The sequence below is a fragment of the Bombina bombina genome, chromosome 9 (genome assembly GCF_027579735.1).
Source record: "Bombina bombina isolate aBomBom1 chromosome 9, aBomBom1.pri, whole genome shotgun sequence".
In the NCBI taxonomy this organism is placed as follows: Eukaryota; Metazoa; Chordata; class Amphibia; order Anura; family Bombinatoridae; genus Bombina; species Bombina bombina.
The window spans coordinates 105,570,847-105,589,773 of NC_069507.1; the positions used below are offsets into that span (position 1 = coordinate 105,570,847).

The window sequence follows — 18,927 nt, forward strand, 5'->3', positions numbered from 1 at the left end:
GGGCAGAAAATCATTTAGGTCAAAATCAAGAGATGAGTTGTACTAGACCTCCCTGACATGCAATTTTGTCCTCTGTAAGTAAGGTATATGCAGCCCTGGGGGCAACAGCCAGAAGAACGTTCGTCAATACCAATAGCTGTAGGAGCATACCAAAAGTGATACTCTAGCACGACAGAGTTAAAATCCAGAAGAGAGCATGTTATACTGAGAGGGGTTACAATCACGGTTTTATTATTTTTTTTCAAGCAAATTAAAAAAAACAAAGGTTCAGAAACAACAACAACAAAAAAACTCTTTAGGCTGAATCAGAGTTACAGCCCACACAACCTCACTCCAAATAAGCAGAAAAGCAGTGAAAAGGACAGGAGATTATGAAGGGAAGATGGTTATAATAATTGAAGTACACCAAACAGGCAAGACGGGTGCTCCCAACAGTACCTGCATATGCACATGAATGTCAGAGTAATAATTACCTAAATTAATAGTAATCAACCTTGCTATCATATACGTAGATACTGCAATTTAAAAAGAAAAAAAACATTTATTTGAATTCCTAATGCAGTGATCCCCAACAACCTGCACTTCGTAGCCTAGATTAAGTTTCTTCTACTGAATTAAACAATAAAAGCTAAAGTTAAGAAAGTATTGACAGTGACCCTTCATCCTGCTCACACACTTTCTCTACTGAAGGAGTAGACCACTGTTAATTATATCCCCTATTAAAACTGCCAATAATTTATGTTGAGATGTCTAAATAAAATAAATGAACCACATTCCAGTGTACATTTATAACCCCAGTCACTTCATTTTTTTTTAAAATATCATCCAACTGCTTCAATCACATTCAGACTTACCCATAGTTACAGAAAATAGATGGTAAATGATCAATTAATGTGAAAGAAGCTAAAGTGAAATGATATACATTATTGCACTGAGAAATCCCAACTTCACTGTAAGTGACAAATAAAAAACGGATCCATGAACAGTTTACAACATTAATGATATTTTTTCTTTTATCTGTGATTATCTTCTATGGAGTTTAAATTAATTTTCAAATTTTCTTTTGGATAAGAATAGGATGCATTTGTGAGATATATATATTCCCATTTAATGGGATGTCTCGGTGGTTTTATATTTGGAAAATGCTATATAGTATACACCTAAATCAGCAAAATGCAAATAAAGCCAACTATTGTATGTTTGCATATAAATATATACAGAAATTTAAATATACATAAATATTACATTAAATATATGAAATCCAGTGAGTTTTAGTTCTATTGCACAACCTTTATGTGCACAGTCCTCATTGCCGCAAAAAGCACTTTTTGTCAATTCTCGCGCATATACAAAATTGATAACTAAATTAAACTCTGAACTGATAATAAAAATTAGGTAAATTAATAATAATTGTTAACTGTTTACGTGAAATTATTACAGCAACATCTCTAAGTGACATTAAGTACACTAGTGATTCCTGTCTTTCACCTCCTTCTAAGTCACAAACACCAGAAGCACACAAACTTCCACCAACAAAGACACCCGGGACAAATCTAGCTAAATTCAAATTACACAAAACATTAGCACCTCTCAAGGCCAAATATAATTGAGCACATTTCACCCTTCCTTAATTGGACATTCTGATCAAATACAGTACATCTCATTTTCAATAAAGTAAAATTATTTAGACATGCTTTTAAATCAATATTTCTCATTCTAAAAGTGCAGGAGTACATTGTATTAGTAGTGCAGGATGGAGAGTGTGAAGAGATGAAATGCAGAATGACAAGTGCAACTTATGATTAGACAATTGTGGGTACTATATGGAACCGATACCAATTTACTGTATCAGCGCAATATTCTAGGTTTAATGAGAATCTAGTGTTCCCTTAAAGAAGACGTTCCACACAGAGTATAAACAAAGTAAAAGGAGTGTGTAGAAAGGGATTCCTTTTCAGAGCTGTATTAAAAAAAATGCTGTGCATATGAAATGAGAAATATGACTATAGATGAACTCAATAATGAGCAACATCTTTGAATATGATCAACACTATGTGTACAGCAAAATTCATTACAGTGATATGAAACCCAAAAAACAAAAAAAATATTTTGTGATTCAGACAGAGCTCACCATTTAAAAAAAGTTTCCAATTTACTTCTATTATCAAATTTGCTTAGTTTCATTGATATTCTGTGTGGATGAAATACCTAGGTAGGCTTCTGAAGCACTTTATGGCAGGAAATAGTGCTGCCATATAGTGCTCTTGCTAATAGATAACCTTCTTGCAAAACTGCTGCCATATAGTTCTCCAGAAATGGGCCGGCCCCCTGCTTTTCAACAAGAGAGACCAAAAGAACAAAAAATTGATAATACAAGCAAATTAGAAAGTTGTTTAAAATTGCATGCTCTATCTGAATCATGAAAAAAACATAATTTATGCTTACCTGATAAATTCCTTTCTTCTGTTGTGTGATCAGTCCACGGGTCATCATTACTTCTGGGATATAACTCCTCCCCAACAGGAAATGCAAGAGGATTCACCCAGCAGAGCTGCATATAGCTCCCCCCCTCTACGTCAGTCCCAGTCATTCGACCAAGAATCAACGAGAAAGGAGTAACCAAGGGTGAAGTGGTGACTGGAGTATAATTTAAAAGATATTTACCTGCCTTAAAAACAGGGCGGGCCGTGGACTGATCACACAACAGAAGAAAGGAATTTATCAGGTAAGCATAAATTATGTTTTCTTCTGTTATGTGTGATCAGTCCACGGGTCATCATTACTTCTGGGATACCAATACCAAAGCAAAAGTACACGGATGACGGGAGGGAAAGGCAGGCTCATTATACAGAAGGAACCACTGCCTGAAGAACCTTTCTCCCAAAAATAGCCTCCGAAGAAGCAAAAGTGTCAAATTTGTAAAATTTGGAAAAAGTATGAAGTGAAGACCAAGTTGCAGCCTTGCAAATCTGTTCAACAGAGGCCTCATTCTTAAAGGCCCAAGTGGAAGCCACAGCTCTAGTGGAGTGAGCTGTAATTCTTTCAGGAGGCTGCTGTCCAGCAGTCTCATAGGCTAAACGTATTATGCTACGAAGCCAAAAAGAGAGAGAGGTAGCAGAAGCTTTTTGACCTCTCCTCTGTCCAGAGTAAACGACAAACAAGGAAGAAGTTTGACGAAAATCTTTAGTTGCCTGCAAGTAGAACTTGAGGGCACGAACTACATCCAGATTGTGTAAAAGACGTTCCTTCTTTGAAGAAGGATTTGGACACAAGGATGGGACAACAATCTCTTGATTGATGTTCCTGTTAGTGACTACCTTAGGTAAGAACCCAGGTTTAGTACGCAGAACTACCTTGTCTGAGTGAAAAATCAGATAAGGGGAATCACAATGTAAGGCTGATAACTCAGAGACTCTTCGAGCCGAGGAAATAGCCATTAAAAACAGAACTTTCCAAGATAACATTTTTATATCAATGGAATGAAGGGGTTCAAACGGAACACCCTGTAAAACGTTAAGAACTAAGTTTAAACTCCATGGTGGAGCAACAGCTTTAAACACAGGCTTGATCCTAGCTAAGGCCTGACAAAAGGACTGGACGTCTGGATTTTCTGACAGACGTCTGTGTAACAAGATGGACAGAGCTGAAATCTGTCCCTTTAATGAACTAGCTGATAAACCCTTTTCTAAACCTTCTTGTAGAAAAGACAGTATCCTAGCGATCCTAACCTTACTCCAGGAGTAACCTTTGGATTCGCACCAGTATAGGTATTTCCGCCATATTTTATGGTAAATCCTTCTGGTAACAGGCTTCCTAGCCTGAATTAGGGTATCAATAACCGACTCAGAAAAACCACGTTTTGATAAAATCAAGCGTTCAATTTCCAAGCAGTCAGCTTCAGAGAAGTTAGATTTTGATGTTTGAATGGACCCTGTATCAGAAGGTCCTGTCTTAGAGGTAGAGACCAAGGCGGACAGGATGACATGTCCACTAGATCTGCATACCAAGTCCTGCGTGGCCATGCAGGTGCTATTAGAATTACTGATGCTCTCTCCTGTTTGATTTTGGCAATCAATCGAGGAAGCAGCGGGAAGGGTGGAAACACATAAGCCATCCTGAAGTTCCAAGGTGCTGTCAAAGCATCTATCAGAACTGCTCCCGGATCCCTGGATCTGGACCCGTAGCGAGGAAGTTTGGCGTTCTGGCGAGACGCCATGAGATCTATCTCTGGTTTGCCCCAACGTCGAAGTATTTGGGCAAAGACCTCCGGATGAAGTTCCCACTCCCCCGGATGAAAAGTCTGGCGACTCAAGAAATCCGCCTCCCAGTTCTCCACTCCCGGGATGTGGATTGCTGACAGGTGGCAAGAGTGAGACTCTGCCCAGCGAATTATCTTTGATACTTCCATCATTGCTAGGGAGCTTCTTGTCCCTCCCTGATGGTTGATGTAAGCTACAGTCGTGATGTTGTCCGACTGAAACCTGATGAACCCCCGAGTTGTTAACTGGGGCCAAGCCAGAAGGGCATTGAGAACTGCTCTCAATTCCAGAATGTTTATTGGAAGGAGACTCTCCTCCTGATTCCATAGTCCCTGAGCCTTCAGAGAATTCCAGACAGCGCCCCAACCTAGTAGGCTGGCGTCTGTTGTTACAATTGTCCAGTCTGGCCTGCTGAATGGCATCCCCCTGGACAGGTGTGGCCGATAAAGCCACCATAGAAGAGAATTTCTGGTCTCTTGATTCAGATTCAGAGTAGGGGACAAATCTGAGTAATCCCCATTCCACTGACTTAGCATGCATAATTGCAGCGGTCTGAGGTGTAGGCGTGCAAAAGGTACTATGTCCATTGCCGCTACCATTAAGCCGATCACCTCCATGCATTGAGATACTGACGGGTGTTGAATGGAATGAAGGACGCGGCATGCATTTTGAAGCTTTGTTAACCTGTCTTCTGTCAGGTAAATCTTCATTTCTACAGAATCTATAAGAGTCCCCAAGAATGGAACTCTTGTGAGAGGAAAGAGAGAACTCTTCTTTTCGTTCACTTTCCATCCATGCGACCTTAGAAATGCCAGAACTAACTCTGTATGAGACTTGGCAGTTTGAAAGCTTGAAGCTTGAATTAGAATGTCGTCTAGGTACGGAGCTACCGAAATCCCTCGCGGTCTTAGTACCGCTAGAAGGGCACCCAGAACCTTTGTGAAGATTCTTGGAGCCGTAGCCAATCCGAATGGAAGAGCTACAAACTGGTAGTGCCTGTCTAAGAAGGCAAACCTTAGATACCGGTGATGATCTTTGTGGATCGGTATGTGAAGGTAAGCATCCTTTAAATCCACTGTGGTCATGTACTGACCCTCTTGGATCATGGGTAAGATTGTCCGAATAGTTTCCATTTTGAACGATGGAACTCTTAGGAATTTGTTTAGAGTCTTTAAATCTAAGATTGGCCTGAAAGTTCCCTCTTTTTTGGGAACCACAAACAGGTTTGAGTAGAACCCTTGTCCTTGTTCCGACCGCGGAACCGGATGGATCACTCCCATTAATAACAGATCTTGTACGCAGCGTAGAAACGCTTCTTTCTTTATCTGGTTTGTTGACAACCTTGACAGATGAAATCTCCCTCTTGGGGGAGATAATTTGAAGTCTAGAAGGTATCCCTGCGATATGATCTCTAGAGCCCAGGGATCCTGAACATCTCTTGCCCAGGCCTGGGCGAAGAGAGAGAGTCTGCCCCCCACTAGATCCGGTCCCGGATCGGGGGCTCTCGGTTCATGCTGTCTTTGGGGCAGCAGCAGGTTTCCTGGCCTGCTTGCTCTTGTTCCAGGACTGGTTAGGCTTCCAGCCTTGCCTGTAACGAGCAACAGCTCCTTCCTGTTTTGGTGCAGTGGAGGTTGATGCTGCTCCTGTTTTAAAGTTCCGAAAGGGACGAAAATTAGACTGTCTAGCCTTAGCTTTGGCTTTGTCTTGAGGTAGGGCGTGGCCCTTACCTCCTGTAATGTCAGCGATAATCTCTTTCAAACCGGGCCCAAATAAAGACTGCCCCTTGAAAGGTATATTAAGTAATTTGGACTTAGAAGTAACATCAGCTGACCAGGATTTTAGCCACAGCGCCCTACGTGCCTGTATGGCGAATCCTGAGTTCTTAGCCGTAAGTTTGGTTAAATGTACTACGGCCTCCGAAATGAAGGAATTAGCTAGTTTAAGGACTCTAAGCCTGTCCGTAATGTCGTCTAGCGTAGATGAACTAAGGTTCTCTTCAAGCGACTCAATCCAAAATGCTGCCGCAGCCGTAATCGGCGCGATACATGCAAGGGGTTGTAATATAAAACCTTGTTGAACAAACATTTTCTTAAGGTAACCCTCTAATTTTTTATCCATTGGATCTGAGAAAGCACAGCTATCCTCCACCGGGATAGTGGTACGCTTAGCTAAAGTAGAAACTGCTCCCTCCACCTTGGGGACCGTTTGCCATAAGTCCCGAGTGGTGGCGTCTATTGGAAACATCTTTCTAAATATTGGAGGGGGTGAGAACGGCACACCGGGTCTATCCCACTCCTTAGTAACAATTTCAGTTAGTCTCTTAGGTATAGGAAAAACGTCAGTACTCGCCGGTACCGCAAAGTATTTATCCAACCTACACAGTTTCTCTGGTATTGCAACGGTGTTACAATCGTTGAGAGCTGCTAAGACCTCCCCTAGTAATACACGGAGGTTCTCCAATTTAAATTTAAAATTTGAAATATCTGAGTCCAATCTGTTTGGATCAGAACCGTCACCCACAGAATGAAGCTCTCCGTCCTCATGCTCTGCGAGCTGTGACGCAGTATCAGACATGGCCCTAGCATTGTCAGCGCACTCTGTTCTCACCCCAGAGTGATCACGCTTGCCTCTTAGTTCTGGTAATTTAGACAAAACTTCAGTCATAACAGTAGCCATATCTTGTAATGTTATCTGTAATGGCCGCCCAGATGTACTAGGCGCCAAAATATCACGCACCTCCCGGGCGGGAGATGCAGGTACTGCCGCGTGAGGCGAGTTAGTCGGCATAACTCTCCCCTCGCTGTTTGGTGAAATTTGTTCACATTGTACAGATTGACTTTTATTTAAAGTAGCATCAATACAGTTAGTACATAAATTTCTATTGGGCTCCACCTTGGCATTGGAACAAATGACACAGATATCTTCCTCTGAGTCAGACATGTTTAACACACTAGCAAAAAACTTACAACTTGGTTATAATCTTTTTTAGCAAAAAACGTACTGTGCCTCAAAGAGGTACTAACGATTAAATGACAGTTGAAATAGTGAACTGAAAAACAGTTATAGCATCAAACTTTAAAACAACAAAACTTTTAGCAAAGGTTTGTTCCCATTAGTAAAATAACAATAATTAAATTTGACATAAAAAATACAAAGCAACGTTTTTATTCACAGTCACTATAAGAATTCTCACAGCTCTGCTGAGAGAATTTACCTCCCTTCAAAGAAGTTTGAAGACCCCTGAGATCTATCAGAGATGAACCGGATCATGCAGGAAAAATAAAAGTAACTGACTGGTATTTTTTGATGCGTAGCAAAGAGCGCCAAAACGGCCCCTCCCTCTCCCACACAGCAGTGAAGAGAAACGAAACTGTCACAAATAAAGCAAAAAAACTGCCAAGTGGAAAATAATGCCCAAATATTTATTCACACAGTACCTCAGCAATGTAAACGATTCTACATTCCAGCAAAAACGTTTAACATGATAAATAGTTATTAAAAAGGATTAGTGACCTTTAACAGAGTAGTTCCGGTGAAATACCATCCCCAGAATACTGAAGTGTATACATACATGTCATTTTAACGGTATGGCAGGATTTTCTCATCAATTCCATTCAGAAAATAAAAACTGCTACATACCTCAATGCAGATTCCTCTGCCCGCTGTCCCCTGATCTGAAGCCTTTACCTCCCTCAGATGGCCGAGAACAGCAATATGATCTTAACTACTCCGGTTAAAATCATAGTAAAAAACTCTGACAGATTCTTCCTCAAACTCTGCCAGAGAAGTAATAACACGCTCCGGTGCTATTTTAAAATAACAAACTTTTGATTGAAGTCATAAAAACTAAGTATAATCACCATAGTCCTCTCACACATCCTATCTAGTCGTTGGGTGCAAGAGAATGACTGGGACTGACGTAGAGGGGGGGAGCTATATGCAGCTCTGCTGGGTGAATCCTCTTGCATTTCCTGTTGGGGAGGAGTTATATCCCAGAAGTAATGATGACCCGTGGACTGATCACACATAACAGAAGAAAATTGGGTTTCATATCCCTTTAAGTTTATGTAGTTCTGTGTTAGTAAACGCTTGTAGTTCAGAAGGAGAATATTTTAGATTCTCTGAGCATTACTCTGAAGTGCACATTTTACGATCATAAAAGGAAAATGACGTCAGGAATTAAAAATTAATCCGGAAGAGGAGAGACCACAAGCAGCTCTCAAGATAATGCTAGCAGCTTTGCATGGGGAGAGGGCTCCGTGTCTGAGATAGAACAGCTCCATTTTATTCTTTAAACATAATATATACAGTGAGTGCCAAGTGAGCACCCAAGAAAAGGGAGGGAGAGGGGAATCAAACATGGAAGAGTACAGAAGGATGAAAAGACAAAAATAAAAAAGGAGGCGCAGAGAGATCAAACAGAGCATAAAGAATTAAATATATTAAAGAGGAAGGTGAATATGTCAGTCATTAGAAAGTGCTTAGGAATTACCAAAAAGACAGAAAAGAGCCCTGCAATGGAGCAGTAAGACAGCCAGCCAGCTGGGAAAGACGAGAGGAGGCAGTCCTGGTGTTGTGGAGAAAACAAGTTCCTCCCCATCTAAGGTCCAGCAGAGTCTGAATCCTCTATTAGAACCTCTGTGGTAGCTACCAGTCCTTCTGCTGACTGGACTGGACATTCTACTAAAATCTGGGAACCGGCATTGGAGTAGAAATCTTGGGGAGATGCAGGCTCCTCAGGGGCCACTGGGGTCTCTGGTACCAGCAGTTCAGGAGAAGTGATGAGGGCACCAGCATTTGCTGCTAGGGCCTCTGCTATAAGAACCTCTGGGTGACTTTTGGCCTTGTGGGCCACAACACTGTCCTTCTTTTCAAATTTCTTCCCACAGATCCCGCAGGAGAATTGGTAAAAAGAATCAGCGTCATGTTTCTTCATGTGCCAATTTAGGGAGGCTTTCTGTCTGCAGGTGAAACCACAGAACTCACATCTGCAAAGGGAAAAAAAATAAATCAATACATTAAAATCTTAAAATATTTTTTAAGACACTTTCAGTATGGAAAAAATAAAACAACTAAAATGCTGTTAAAGGCACATGAAACCCCATGATTCAGATAGAGCATGCAATTTAAAGGGAAATTTCATATTTACTTCTATTATCAAATTGTCTTACTTCTCTTGGTATCTTTGTCGAACAGCAGGGATGTAAGCTCAGGAGCGTACACATGTATGAAGCACTATGTGGCAGCAGTTTTGCAAGAATATTGCCCATTTGCAAGTGCACTAGATTGGAGCAAAACTTGATAAAAAAAAAAAAAAAAAAAAAAAAAAGAAAACCACAGGAATAAAGCAAAATTCGATAGAAGTAAATAATGCTACTGGTGATAAAGTGATGGTATATCTGAGCATTTAAAAAATGCAAGGATTTACTATCACTAAGAATAAACAGTTATCAGTTTGTAAAAAAGGGTGCTAAACTTACCCTTTATGTGCCGCTCCGGCCACTCACAGCATAGCACTCTTTTCTCCATGCAGTGACGTTTCCACCAATTGTCGTGCTAGTTATATGGCACTGTTCTGTACAATAGCAAGGCTATTGGTTTAGAGGTGGAAACAACAACTGTGCCAAGGGCTGCCACTTCCAGTCATTCGACCGAAGACAAACAAGAGAAAGGAGAAACCATAGGGTGCAGTGGTGACTGTAGTTTAAAAATAAAACATACCTGCCTTAAAATGACAGGGCGGGCCGTGGACTGGATACACCACAAGAGAAATAAATTTATCAGGTAAGCATAAATTATGTTTTCTCTTGTAAGGTGTATCCAGTCCATGGATCATCCATTACTTGTGGGATACCAATAACAAAGCTAAAGTACACGGATGAAGGAAGGGACAAGGTAGGAACTTAAACGGAAGGTACCACTGCCTGTAAAACCTTTCTCCCAAAAAAAGCCTCTGAAGAAGCAAAAGTATCAAATTTATAAAACTTTGAAAAAGTATGAAGCGAAGACCAAGTCGCCGCCTTGCAAATCTGTTCAACAGAAGCCTCATTTTTAAAAGCCCATGTGGAAGCCACCGCTCTAGTAGAATGAGCTGTAATCCTTTCAGGAGGCTGCTGGCCAGCAGTCTCATAAGCTAAGCGTATTATACTTCTTAGCCAAAACGAAAGAGAAGTTGCCGAAGCCTTTTGGCCTCTCCTCTGTCCAGAGTAGACAACAAACAAAGCAGATGTTTGACGAAAATCTTTAGTAGCTTGTAAATAAAACTTTAAAGCACGAACCACGTCAAGATTGTGTAATAGACTTTCCTTCTTTGAAGAAGGCTTAGGACACAATGACGGAACAACAATCTCCTGATTGATATTCTTATTAGATACCACCTTAGGTAAAAACCCAGGTTTGGTACGCAAAACTACCTTATCTGCATGGAAGATCAGATAAGGGGAATCACACTAAGGCAGATAACTCAGAGACTCTACGAGCCGAGGAAATAGCTACCAAAAACAGAACTTTCCAAGATAAAAGCTTGATATCTATGGAATGAAGAGGTTTAAACGGAATCCCTTGGAGAACTTTAAGAACCAAATTTAAACTCCATGGCGGAGCAACTGGTTTAAACACAGGCTTGATTCTAACTAAAGCCTGACAAGACGCCTGAACGTCTGGACTATCCGCCAGACGCTTGTGCAAAAGAATAGACAGAGCAGAAATCTGTCCCTTTAAGGAACTAGCTGATAATCCCTTTTCTAATCCTTCTTGGAGAAAAGATAATATCCTGGTAATCCTGACTTTACTCCATGAGTAACCCTTGGATTCACACCAATAAAGATATTTACGCCATATCTTATGATAGATTTTCCTGGTGACAGGCTTCCGTGCCTGAATTAAGGTATCAATGACTGACTCGGAGAAGCCACGCTTTGATAAAATCAAGCGTTCAATCTCCAGGCAGTCAGTCTAAGAGAAATTAGATTTGGATGGTTGAAAGGACCCTGAAGTAGAAGGTCCTGTCTCAGAGGCAGAGTCCATGGTGGAAGAGATGACATGTCCACTAGATCTGCATACCAAGCCACGCAGGCGCTATCAAAATCACTGATGCTCTCTCCTGCTTGATTTTGGCAATCAGACGAGGGAGCAGAGGAAACCGTGGAAACACATAAGCCAGGTTGAAGGACCAAGGCGCTGCTAGAGCATCTATCAGCGTTGCCTTGGGATCCCTGGACCTGGATCCGTAACAAGGAAGTTTGGCGTTCTGGCGAGACGCCATGAGATCCAGTTCTGGTTCGCCCCAACGTTGAACCAATTGTGCAAACGCCTCCGGATGGAGTTCCCACTCCCCCGGATGAAAAGTCTGTCGACTTAGAAAATCCGTCTCCCAGTTCTCTACACCTGGGATATGGATAGCTGATAGGTGGCAAGAGTGAAACTCTGCCCAAAGAATTATCTTTGAAACTTCCAACATCGCTAGGGAACTCCTTGTTCCCCCTTGATGGTTGATGTAAGCCACAGTCGTGATGTTGTATGACTGAAATCTGATGAACCTCATTGTCGCTAGCTGAGGCCACGCTTGAAGAGCATTGAATATTGCTCTTAATTCCAGAATGTTTATTGGGAGGAGGGTCTCCTCCTGAGTCCAAGGTCCCTGAGCCTTCAGGGAGTTCCAGACTGCCCCCCAGCCTAGAAGGCTGGCATCTGTTGTTACTATTGTCCAATCTGGCCTGCAAAAGGTCATACCTTTGGACAGATGGACCCGAAATAGCCACCAGAGAAGATAATCCCTGGTCTCTTGATCCAGATTAGTAGAGGGGACAAATCTGTGTAATCCCCATTCCACTGACTGAGCATGCAGAGTTGCAGCGGTCTGAGATGTAGGCGGGCAAAGCGCACTATGTCCATTAAGCCGATTACTTCCATACACTGAGCCACCGAAGGGCGAGAAGTAGAATAAAGAACACGGCAAGAATTTAGAAGTTTTGATAACCTGGTCTCTGTCAGGTAAATCCTCATTTCTACAGAATCTATCAGAGTTCCCAGAAAGGAAACTCTTGTGAGAGGGGATAGAGAACTCTTCTCTTCGTTCACTTTCCACCCGTGCGACCTCAGAAATGCCAGAACTATGTCCGTATGAGACTTGGCAATTTAGAAATTTGACGCCTGTATCAGAATGTCGTCTAAATAAGGGGCCACTGCTATGCCCTGCGGCCTTAGGACCGCCAGAAGTGACCCCAGAACCTTCGTAAAGATTCTTGGAGCTGTAGCTAACCCAAAAGGAAGAGCTACAAACTGGTAATGCCTGTCCAGGAAGGCAAACCTGAGAAACCAATGATGATCTTTGTGTATCGGAATGTGAAGATAAGCATCCTTTAAATCCACTGTAGTCATGTATTGACCCTCCTGGATCATAGGTAGGATGGTACGAATAGTCTCCATCTTGAATGATGGAACCCTGAGAAATTTTTTAGGATCTTGAGATCTAAGATTGGTCTGAAGGTTCCCTCTTTTTTGGGAACCACAAACAGATTTGAATAGAAGCCTTGTCCCTGTTCCTTCTTTGGAACTGGGTGGATCACTCCCATAACTAGGAGGTCTTGAACACAATGTAAGAATGCCTCTCTTTTTATCTGGTTTGCAGATAATTGTGAAAGGTGAAATCTCCCTTTTGGAGGGGAAGCTTTGAAGTCCAGAAGATATCCCTGGGATACAATTTCCAACGCCCAGGGATCCTGGACATCTCTTGCCCAAGCCTGGGCGAAGAGAGAAAGTCTGCCCCCTACTAGATCCGTTACCGGATCGGGGGCCAATCCTTCATGCTGTTTTAGAGGCAGCAGCAGGTTTTTTGGCCTGCTTACCTTTGTTCCAAGCCTGGTTAGGTCTCCAGACCGGCTTGGACTGGGCAAAAGTTCCCTCTTGTTTTGTATTAGAGGAAGTTGATGCCGCGATTGTCTTAAAGTTTATCGTCCAATGGGGTCTCTACCTGTAAAGCCTCTTCCATAGACTCAAACCAGAAGGCCGCCGTAGCAGTGACTGGGGCAATGCATGCAAGAGGATGTAGAATAAAACCTTGTTGAATAAACATTTTCTTAAGGTAACCCTCTAACTTTTTGTCCATTGGATCCAAGAAAGCACAACTGTCCTCGACGGGGATAGTAGTACGCTTAGCTAGGGTAGAAACTGCTCCCTCCACCTTAGGGACCTTTTGCCATAAGTCCCGTGTGGCGGCATCTATTGGAAACAATTTCTTAAAAATAGGAGGGGGAGAGAACGGTACACCTGGTCTATCCCATTCCTTAGTAATAATTTCTGAAAACCTTTTAGGTATTGGAAAAACATCAGAGAAAACAGGCACTGCATAGTATTTATCTAATCTGCACAATTTCTCTGGCACTGCAATGGTGTCGCAGTCATTCAGAGTAGCTAAAACGTCCCTGAGTAACACGCGGAGGTGTTCAAGCTTACATTTAAATGTTGCCATATCAGAATCAGGTTGCATCATCTTCCCTGAGTCAGACACATCACCCACAGAAAGAAGCTCTCCTTCCTCAGCTTCTGCATATTGTGAGGGGGTATCAGACATAGCTACTGAAGCGTCAGAGTGCTCTGTAATTCTTCTAACCCCAGAGCCGTCTCGCTTTCCTCGTAACCCAGGTAGTCTGGATAATACCGCTGACAGTGTATTATCCATGACTGCCGCCATGTCTTGTAAAGTAAACGCCATGGGCGAGCTAGATGTACTTGGCGCCTCTTGAGCGTGAGTCCCTTGAGCGGGAGTCAAAGGCTCTGACACGTGGGGTGAGTTAGTCGGCATAACTTCCCCCTTGTCAGATTCCTCTGGTGATAAATCTTTTAAAGACATAATATGGTCTTTATAACTTAAAGTGAAATCAGTACATTTGGTAAACATTCTAAGAGGGGGTTCCACCATGGCTTCTAAACATAATGAACAAGGAGTTTCCTCTATGTCAGACATGTTTAAACAGACTAGCAATGAGACCAGCAAGCTTGGAAAACACTTTACAGAAAGTTAACAAGCAAAAAATAAAAACGGTACTGTGCCTTTAAGAAAAATAAAAAAGGTCAGAATTTGAAAAACAGTGATAAAAAGCAGTAAATCAAACGAAATTTTTACAGTGTGTATAATAGGCTAACAGAGCATTGAACCCACTTGCAAATGGATGATTAACCCCTTAGTTTCAAAAACGGATCAAAAAAACGAAATAAACGTTTTTTAACAGTCACAACAAACTGCCACAGCTCTGCTGTGGCCCTACCTTCCCATACAATCGACTTTGTAAAGCACAAAAACCCTTCAGAGAGGTCTTAAGCATTCAGGGGACTCCTTCAGGGAAACTGGATGTCTCAGACTGCAAAATCTCCAAAAAAATTCCAACAAACTTTTTATATGTCAGAAATGTGAAAAATAATAAGAGTATTACCTCTAACAGCAAGCATGATAACTAGTTGTTGTTAAATCACTGTAATCAGGCTTAACTCAGATAAATCCGGTATTAACAGCATTTTCTAGCATTTACATTTCTCTAGAAAAAATTTGACTGCACATACCTCATAGCAGGATACCCTGCACGCCATTCCCCAAGCTGAAGTTACCTCTCTCTTCAGTTATGTGTGAGAACAGCAATGGATCTTAGTTACAACCTGCTAAGATCATTAGAGACCACAGGCAGACTCGTCTTCTATTTTCTGCCTGAGACCAAAATAGTACAACTCCGGTACCATTTAAAAATAATAAACTTTTGAATTGAAGAAAAACAACTAAATTACACCACATCTCTCTAACTGCTTCCATGTTTGTCGAGAGCTGCAAAAGAATGACTGGAGGTGGCAGTTAGGGGAGGAGCTATATAGACAGCTCTGATGTGGGTGATCCTCTTGCATCTTCCTGTTGGGAAGGAGAATATCCCACAAGTAATGGATGATCCGTGGACTGGATACACCTTACAAGAGAAAATAAATAATTTGGGCTTCATATCCCTTTTAGAAACGCTAGGATTTACCATCACTAAAAATAAAGGTCACCTTCATTCATCAGTTTTAAAAAAAAAAATTAAAAAAAAAATGAAAAGGTGCCTTTAAATTGCTGCGGATTCACTGCCTAGCTAAGCAGCTCTGGCGGCCCTGCTCATTTTTTTGAATGACGTGGCGTTTCTACCTCTTAGCCAACAGCTGTGTGGACCAATCGGCATCATGCTGTAGGCACGCACGGCTATTGGCTAAGAGGTGGAAACGTTGCCTCATTCAAAAAAGCCTTTTTTTTAGTGGTGGTAAATCCTAGCGTTTTTTTAAACACTTAGATTTATCATCACGTTAAGTACTGTAGAGCAGCATTGTGGCCCAAAAGCAATAGAATAGAAAAATTAGTGTTCACTATGGTTTAGTTTTTTTGTTTGTTAATTTTTTTAAATAATGCAGTCTATCTTCCCCATCTAATTGGCACAATGTCATTATTTTGTTGCCATTTCCTTTTAAAGGCATTACCAGGTACCAAAGAAACTTAAAGTGAAAGTAAATTTGGTCTCATTTGAACACACTACTGCATTGTCTAACTGTATAATAAGAAAAAAACATAATTTATGCTTACCTGATAAATTTATTTCTCTTGTAGTGTAGTCAGTCCACGGGTCATCCATTACTTCTGGAATATATCTCTTCCTAACAGGAAGCTGCAAGAGGATCACCCAAGCAGAGCTGCTATATAGCTCCTCCCCTCACATGTCATATTCAGTCATTCGACCAAAGCAGACGAGAAAGGAGAAACCATAGGGTGCAGTGGTGACTGGAGTTTAATTAAAATTTAGATCTGCCTTAAAGACAGGGCGGGCCGTGGACTGACTACACTACAAGAGAAATAAATTTATCAGGTAAGCATAAATTATGTTTTCTCTTGTTAAGTGTAGTCAGTCCACGGGTCATCCATTACTTCTGGAATACCAATACCAAAGCTAAAGTACACGGATGAAGGGAGGGACAAGGCAGGAACATTAAACAGAAGGAACCACTGCCTGAAGTACCTTTCTCCCAAAAATAGCCTCCGAAGAAGCAAAAGTGTCAAATTTGTAAAATTTTGAAAAAGTGTGAAGTGAAGACCAAGTTGCAGCCTTGCAAATCTGTTCAACAGAGGCCTCATTTTTAAAGGCCCAGGTGGAAGCCACAGCTCTAGTAGAATGAGCTGTAATCCTTTCAGGAGGCTGCTGTCCAGCAGTCTCATAGGCTAAACGTATTATGCTACGAAGCCAAAAAGAGAGAGAGGTAGCCGAAGCCTTTTGACCTCTTCTCTGTAAACTACAAACAGGGAAGAAGTTTGACGAAAATCTTTAGTTGCCTGCAAATAGAACTTCAGGGCACGGACTACGTCCAGATTATGCAAAAGTCGTTCCTTCTTTGAAGAAGGGTTAGGACACAGTGATGGAACAACAATCTCTTGATTGATATTCCTGTTAGTAACTACCTTAGGTAAGAACCCAGGTTTAGTACGCAGAACTACCTTGTCTGAATGAAAAATCAGATAAGGAGAATCACAATGTAAGGCAGATAACTCAGAGACTCTTCGAGCCGAGGAAATAGCCATCAAAAACAGAACCTTCCAGGATAACAGCTTGATATCAATGGAATGAAGGGGTTCAAATGGAACGCCTTGAAGAACGTTAAGAACTAAGTTTAAGCTCCACGGCGGAGCAACAGTCTTAAACACAGGCTTAATCCTAGCTAAAGCCTGACAAAAAGCCTGAATGTCTGGAACTTCAGCCAGACATTTGTGTAGAAGAATAGACAGAGCAGAAATCTGTCCCTTTAACGAACTAACAGATAAGCCCTTTTCTAAACCCTCTTGTAGAAAGGACAATATCCTAGGAATCCTAACCTTACTCCATGAGTAACTCTTGGATTCGCACCAATATAAATATTTACGCCATATCTTATGGTAAATTTTTCTGGTAACAGGCTTCCTAGCCTGTATTAAGGTATCAATAACCGACTCAGAGAAGCCACGCTTTGATAGAATCAAGCGTTCAATCTCCATGCGAGACGCCATGAGATCCAGATCTGGTTTGCCCCAACGATGAATCAGTTGAGCAAAGACCTCCGGATGAAGTTCCCACTCCCCCGGATGAAAAGTCTGGCGACTTAGAATATCCGCCTCCCAGTTCTCCACGCTTGGGATGTAAATCGCTGACAGGTGGCAAGAGTGAGACTCTGCCCAGCGAATTATCTTTAAGACTTCCAACATCGCTAGGGAACTTCTGGTTCCCCCTTGATGGTTGATGTAAGCCACAGTCGTGATGTTGTCCGACTGAAATCTGATGAACCTCAGAGTTGCTAACTGAGGCCAAGCTAGGAGAGCATTGAATATTGCTCTTAATTCCAGAATATTTATTGGGAGGAGTTTCTCCTCCTGAGTCCATAATCCCTGAGCCTTCAGGGAGTTCCAGCCTAGAAGGCTGGCGTCTGCTGTTACAATCGTCCAATCTGGCCTGCGAAAGGTCATCCCCTTGGACAGATGTGGCCGAGAAAGCCACCATAGAAGAGAATCTCTGGTCTCTTGATCCAGATTTAGTAGGGGGGACAAATCTGAGTAATCCCCGTTCCACTGACTTAGCATGCACAATTGCAGCGGTCTGAGATGCAGGCGCGCAAATGGTACTATGTCCATTGCCGCTACCATTAAGCCGATTACTTCCATGCACTGAGCTACTGACGGGTGTGGAATGGAATGAAGGACACGGCAAGCATTTAGAAGTTTTGATAACCTGGCCTCTGTCAGGTAAATTTTCATCTCTACAGAATCTATAAGAGTCCCTAGAAAGGGAACCCTTGTAAGTGGTAATAGAGAACTCTTTTCCACGTTCACCTTCCACCTCAGAAATGCCAGAACTATCTCTGTATGAGACTTGGCAGTTTGAAAACTTGACGTTTGTATCAGAATGTTGTCTAGGTACGGAGTCACCGCTATGCCTCGCGGTCTTAGTACCGCCAGAAGTGAGCCCAGAACTTTTGTAAAGATTCTTGGAGCCGTAGCTAATCCGAAGGGAAGAGCTACAAACTGGTAATGCCTGTCTAGGAAAGCAAATCTTAGGTACCGATAATGATCCTTGTGAATCGGTATGTGAAGGTAGGCATCCTTTAAGTCCACTGTGGTCATGTACTGACCCTCTTGGATCATGGGAAGGATGGTTCAAATAGTTTCCATTTTGAATGATGGAACTCTTAGGAATTTGTTTAGGATTTTTAAGTCCAAGATTGGTCTGAAGGTTCCCTCTTTCTTGGGAACCACAAATAGATTTGAATAGAATCCTTGCCCGTGTTCCGTCCGCGGAACTGGGTGAATCACCCCCATTAGTAAGAGGTCTTGTACACAGCGTAGAAACGCCTCTTTCTTTATTTGGTTTGCTGATAACCTTGAAAGATGAAATCTCCCTCGTGGAGGAGAAGTTTTGAAGTCCAGGAGATATCCCTGAGATATGATCTCCAATGCCCAGGGATCCTGGACATCTCTTGCCCAAGCCTGGGCGAAGAGAGAAAGTCTGCCCCCCACTAGATCCGTTTCCGGATAGGGGGCCCTTTCTTCATGCTGTCTTAGGGGCAGCAGCAGGTTTCTTGGCCTGCTTGCCCTTGTTCCAGGACTGGTTAACTTTCCAGCCCTGCCTGTAACGAGCAACAG

At 42.1% G+C, this 18,927-nt stretch overlaps 1 protein-coding gene across 6 annotated transcripts in view; it reads right to left on the reverse strand.

The window, feature by feature from the left end:
• Nucleotides 1–8,523: 8,523 nt before the first annotated feature.
• ZFP91 (ZFP91 zinc finger protein, atypical E3 ubiquitin ligase) overlaps nt 8,524–18,927 on the reverse strand; it is a 278,255-nt gene continuing 267,851 nt past the window's right edge. For all 6 annotated transcript variants that reach the window (XM_053692303.1, XM_053692306.1, XM_053692305.1 and 3 more), the window contains one exon: nt 8,524–9,247. In XM_053692303.1, coding sequence (XP_053548278.1) covers nt 8,860–9,247 — 388 coding nt within the window. In that variant the 3' untranslated portion in view covers nt 8,524–8,859. The remainder of the gene's footprint in view (nt 9,248–18,927) is intronic.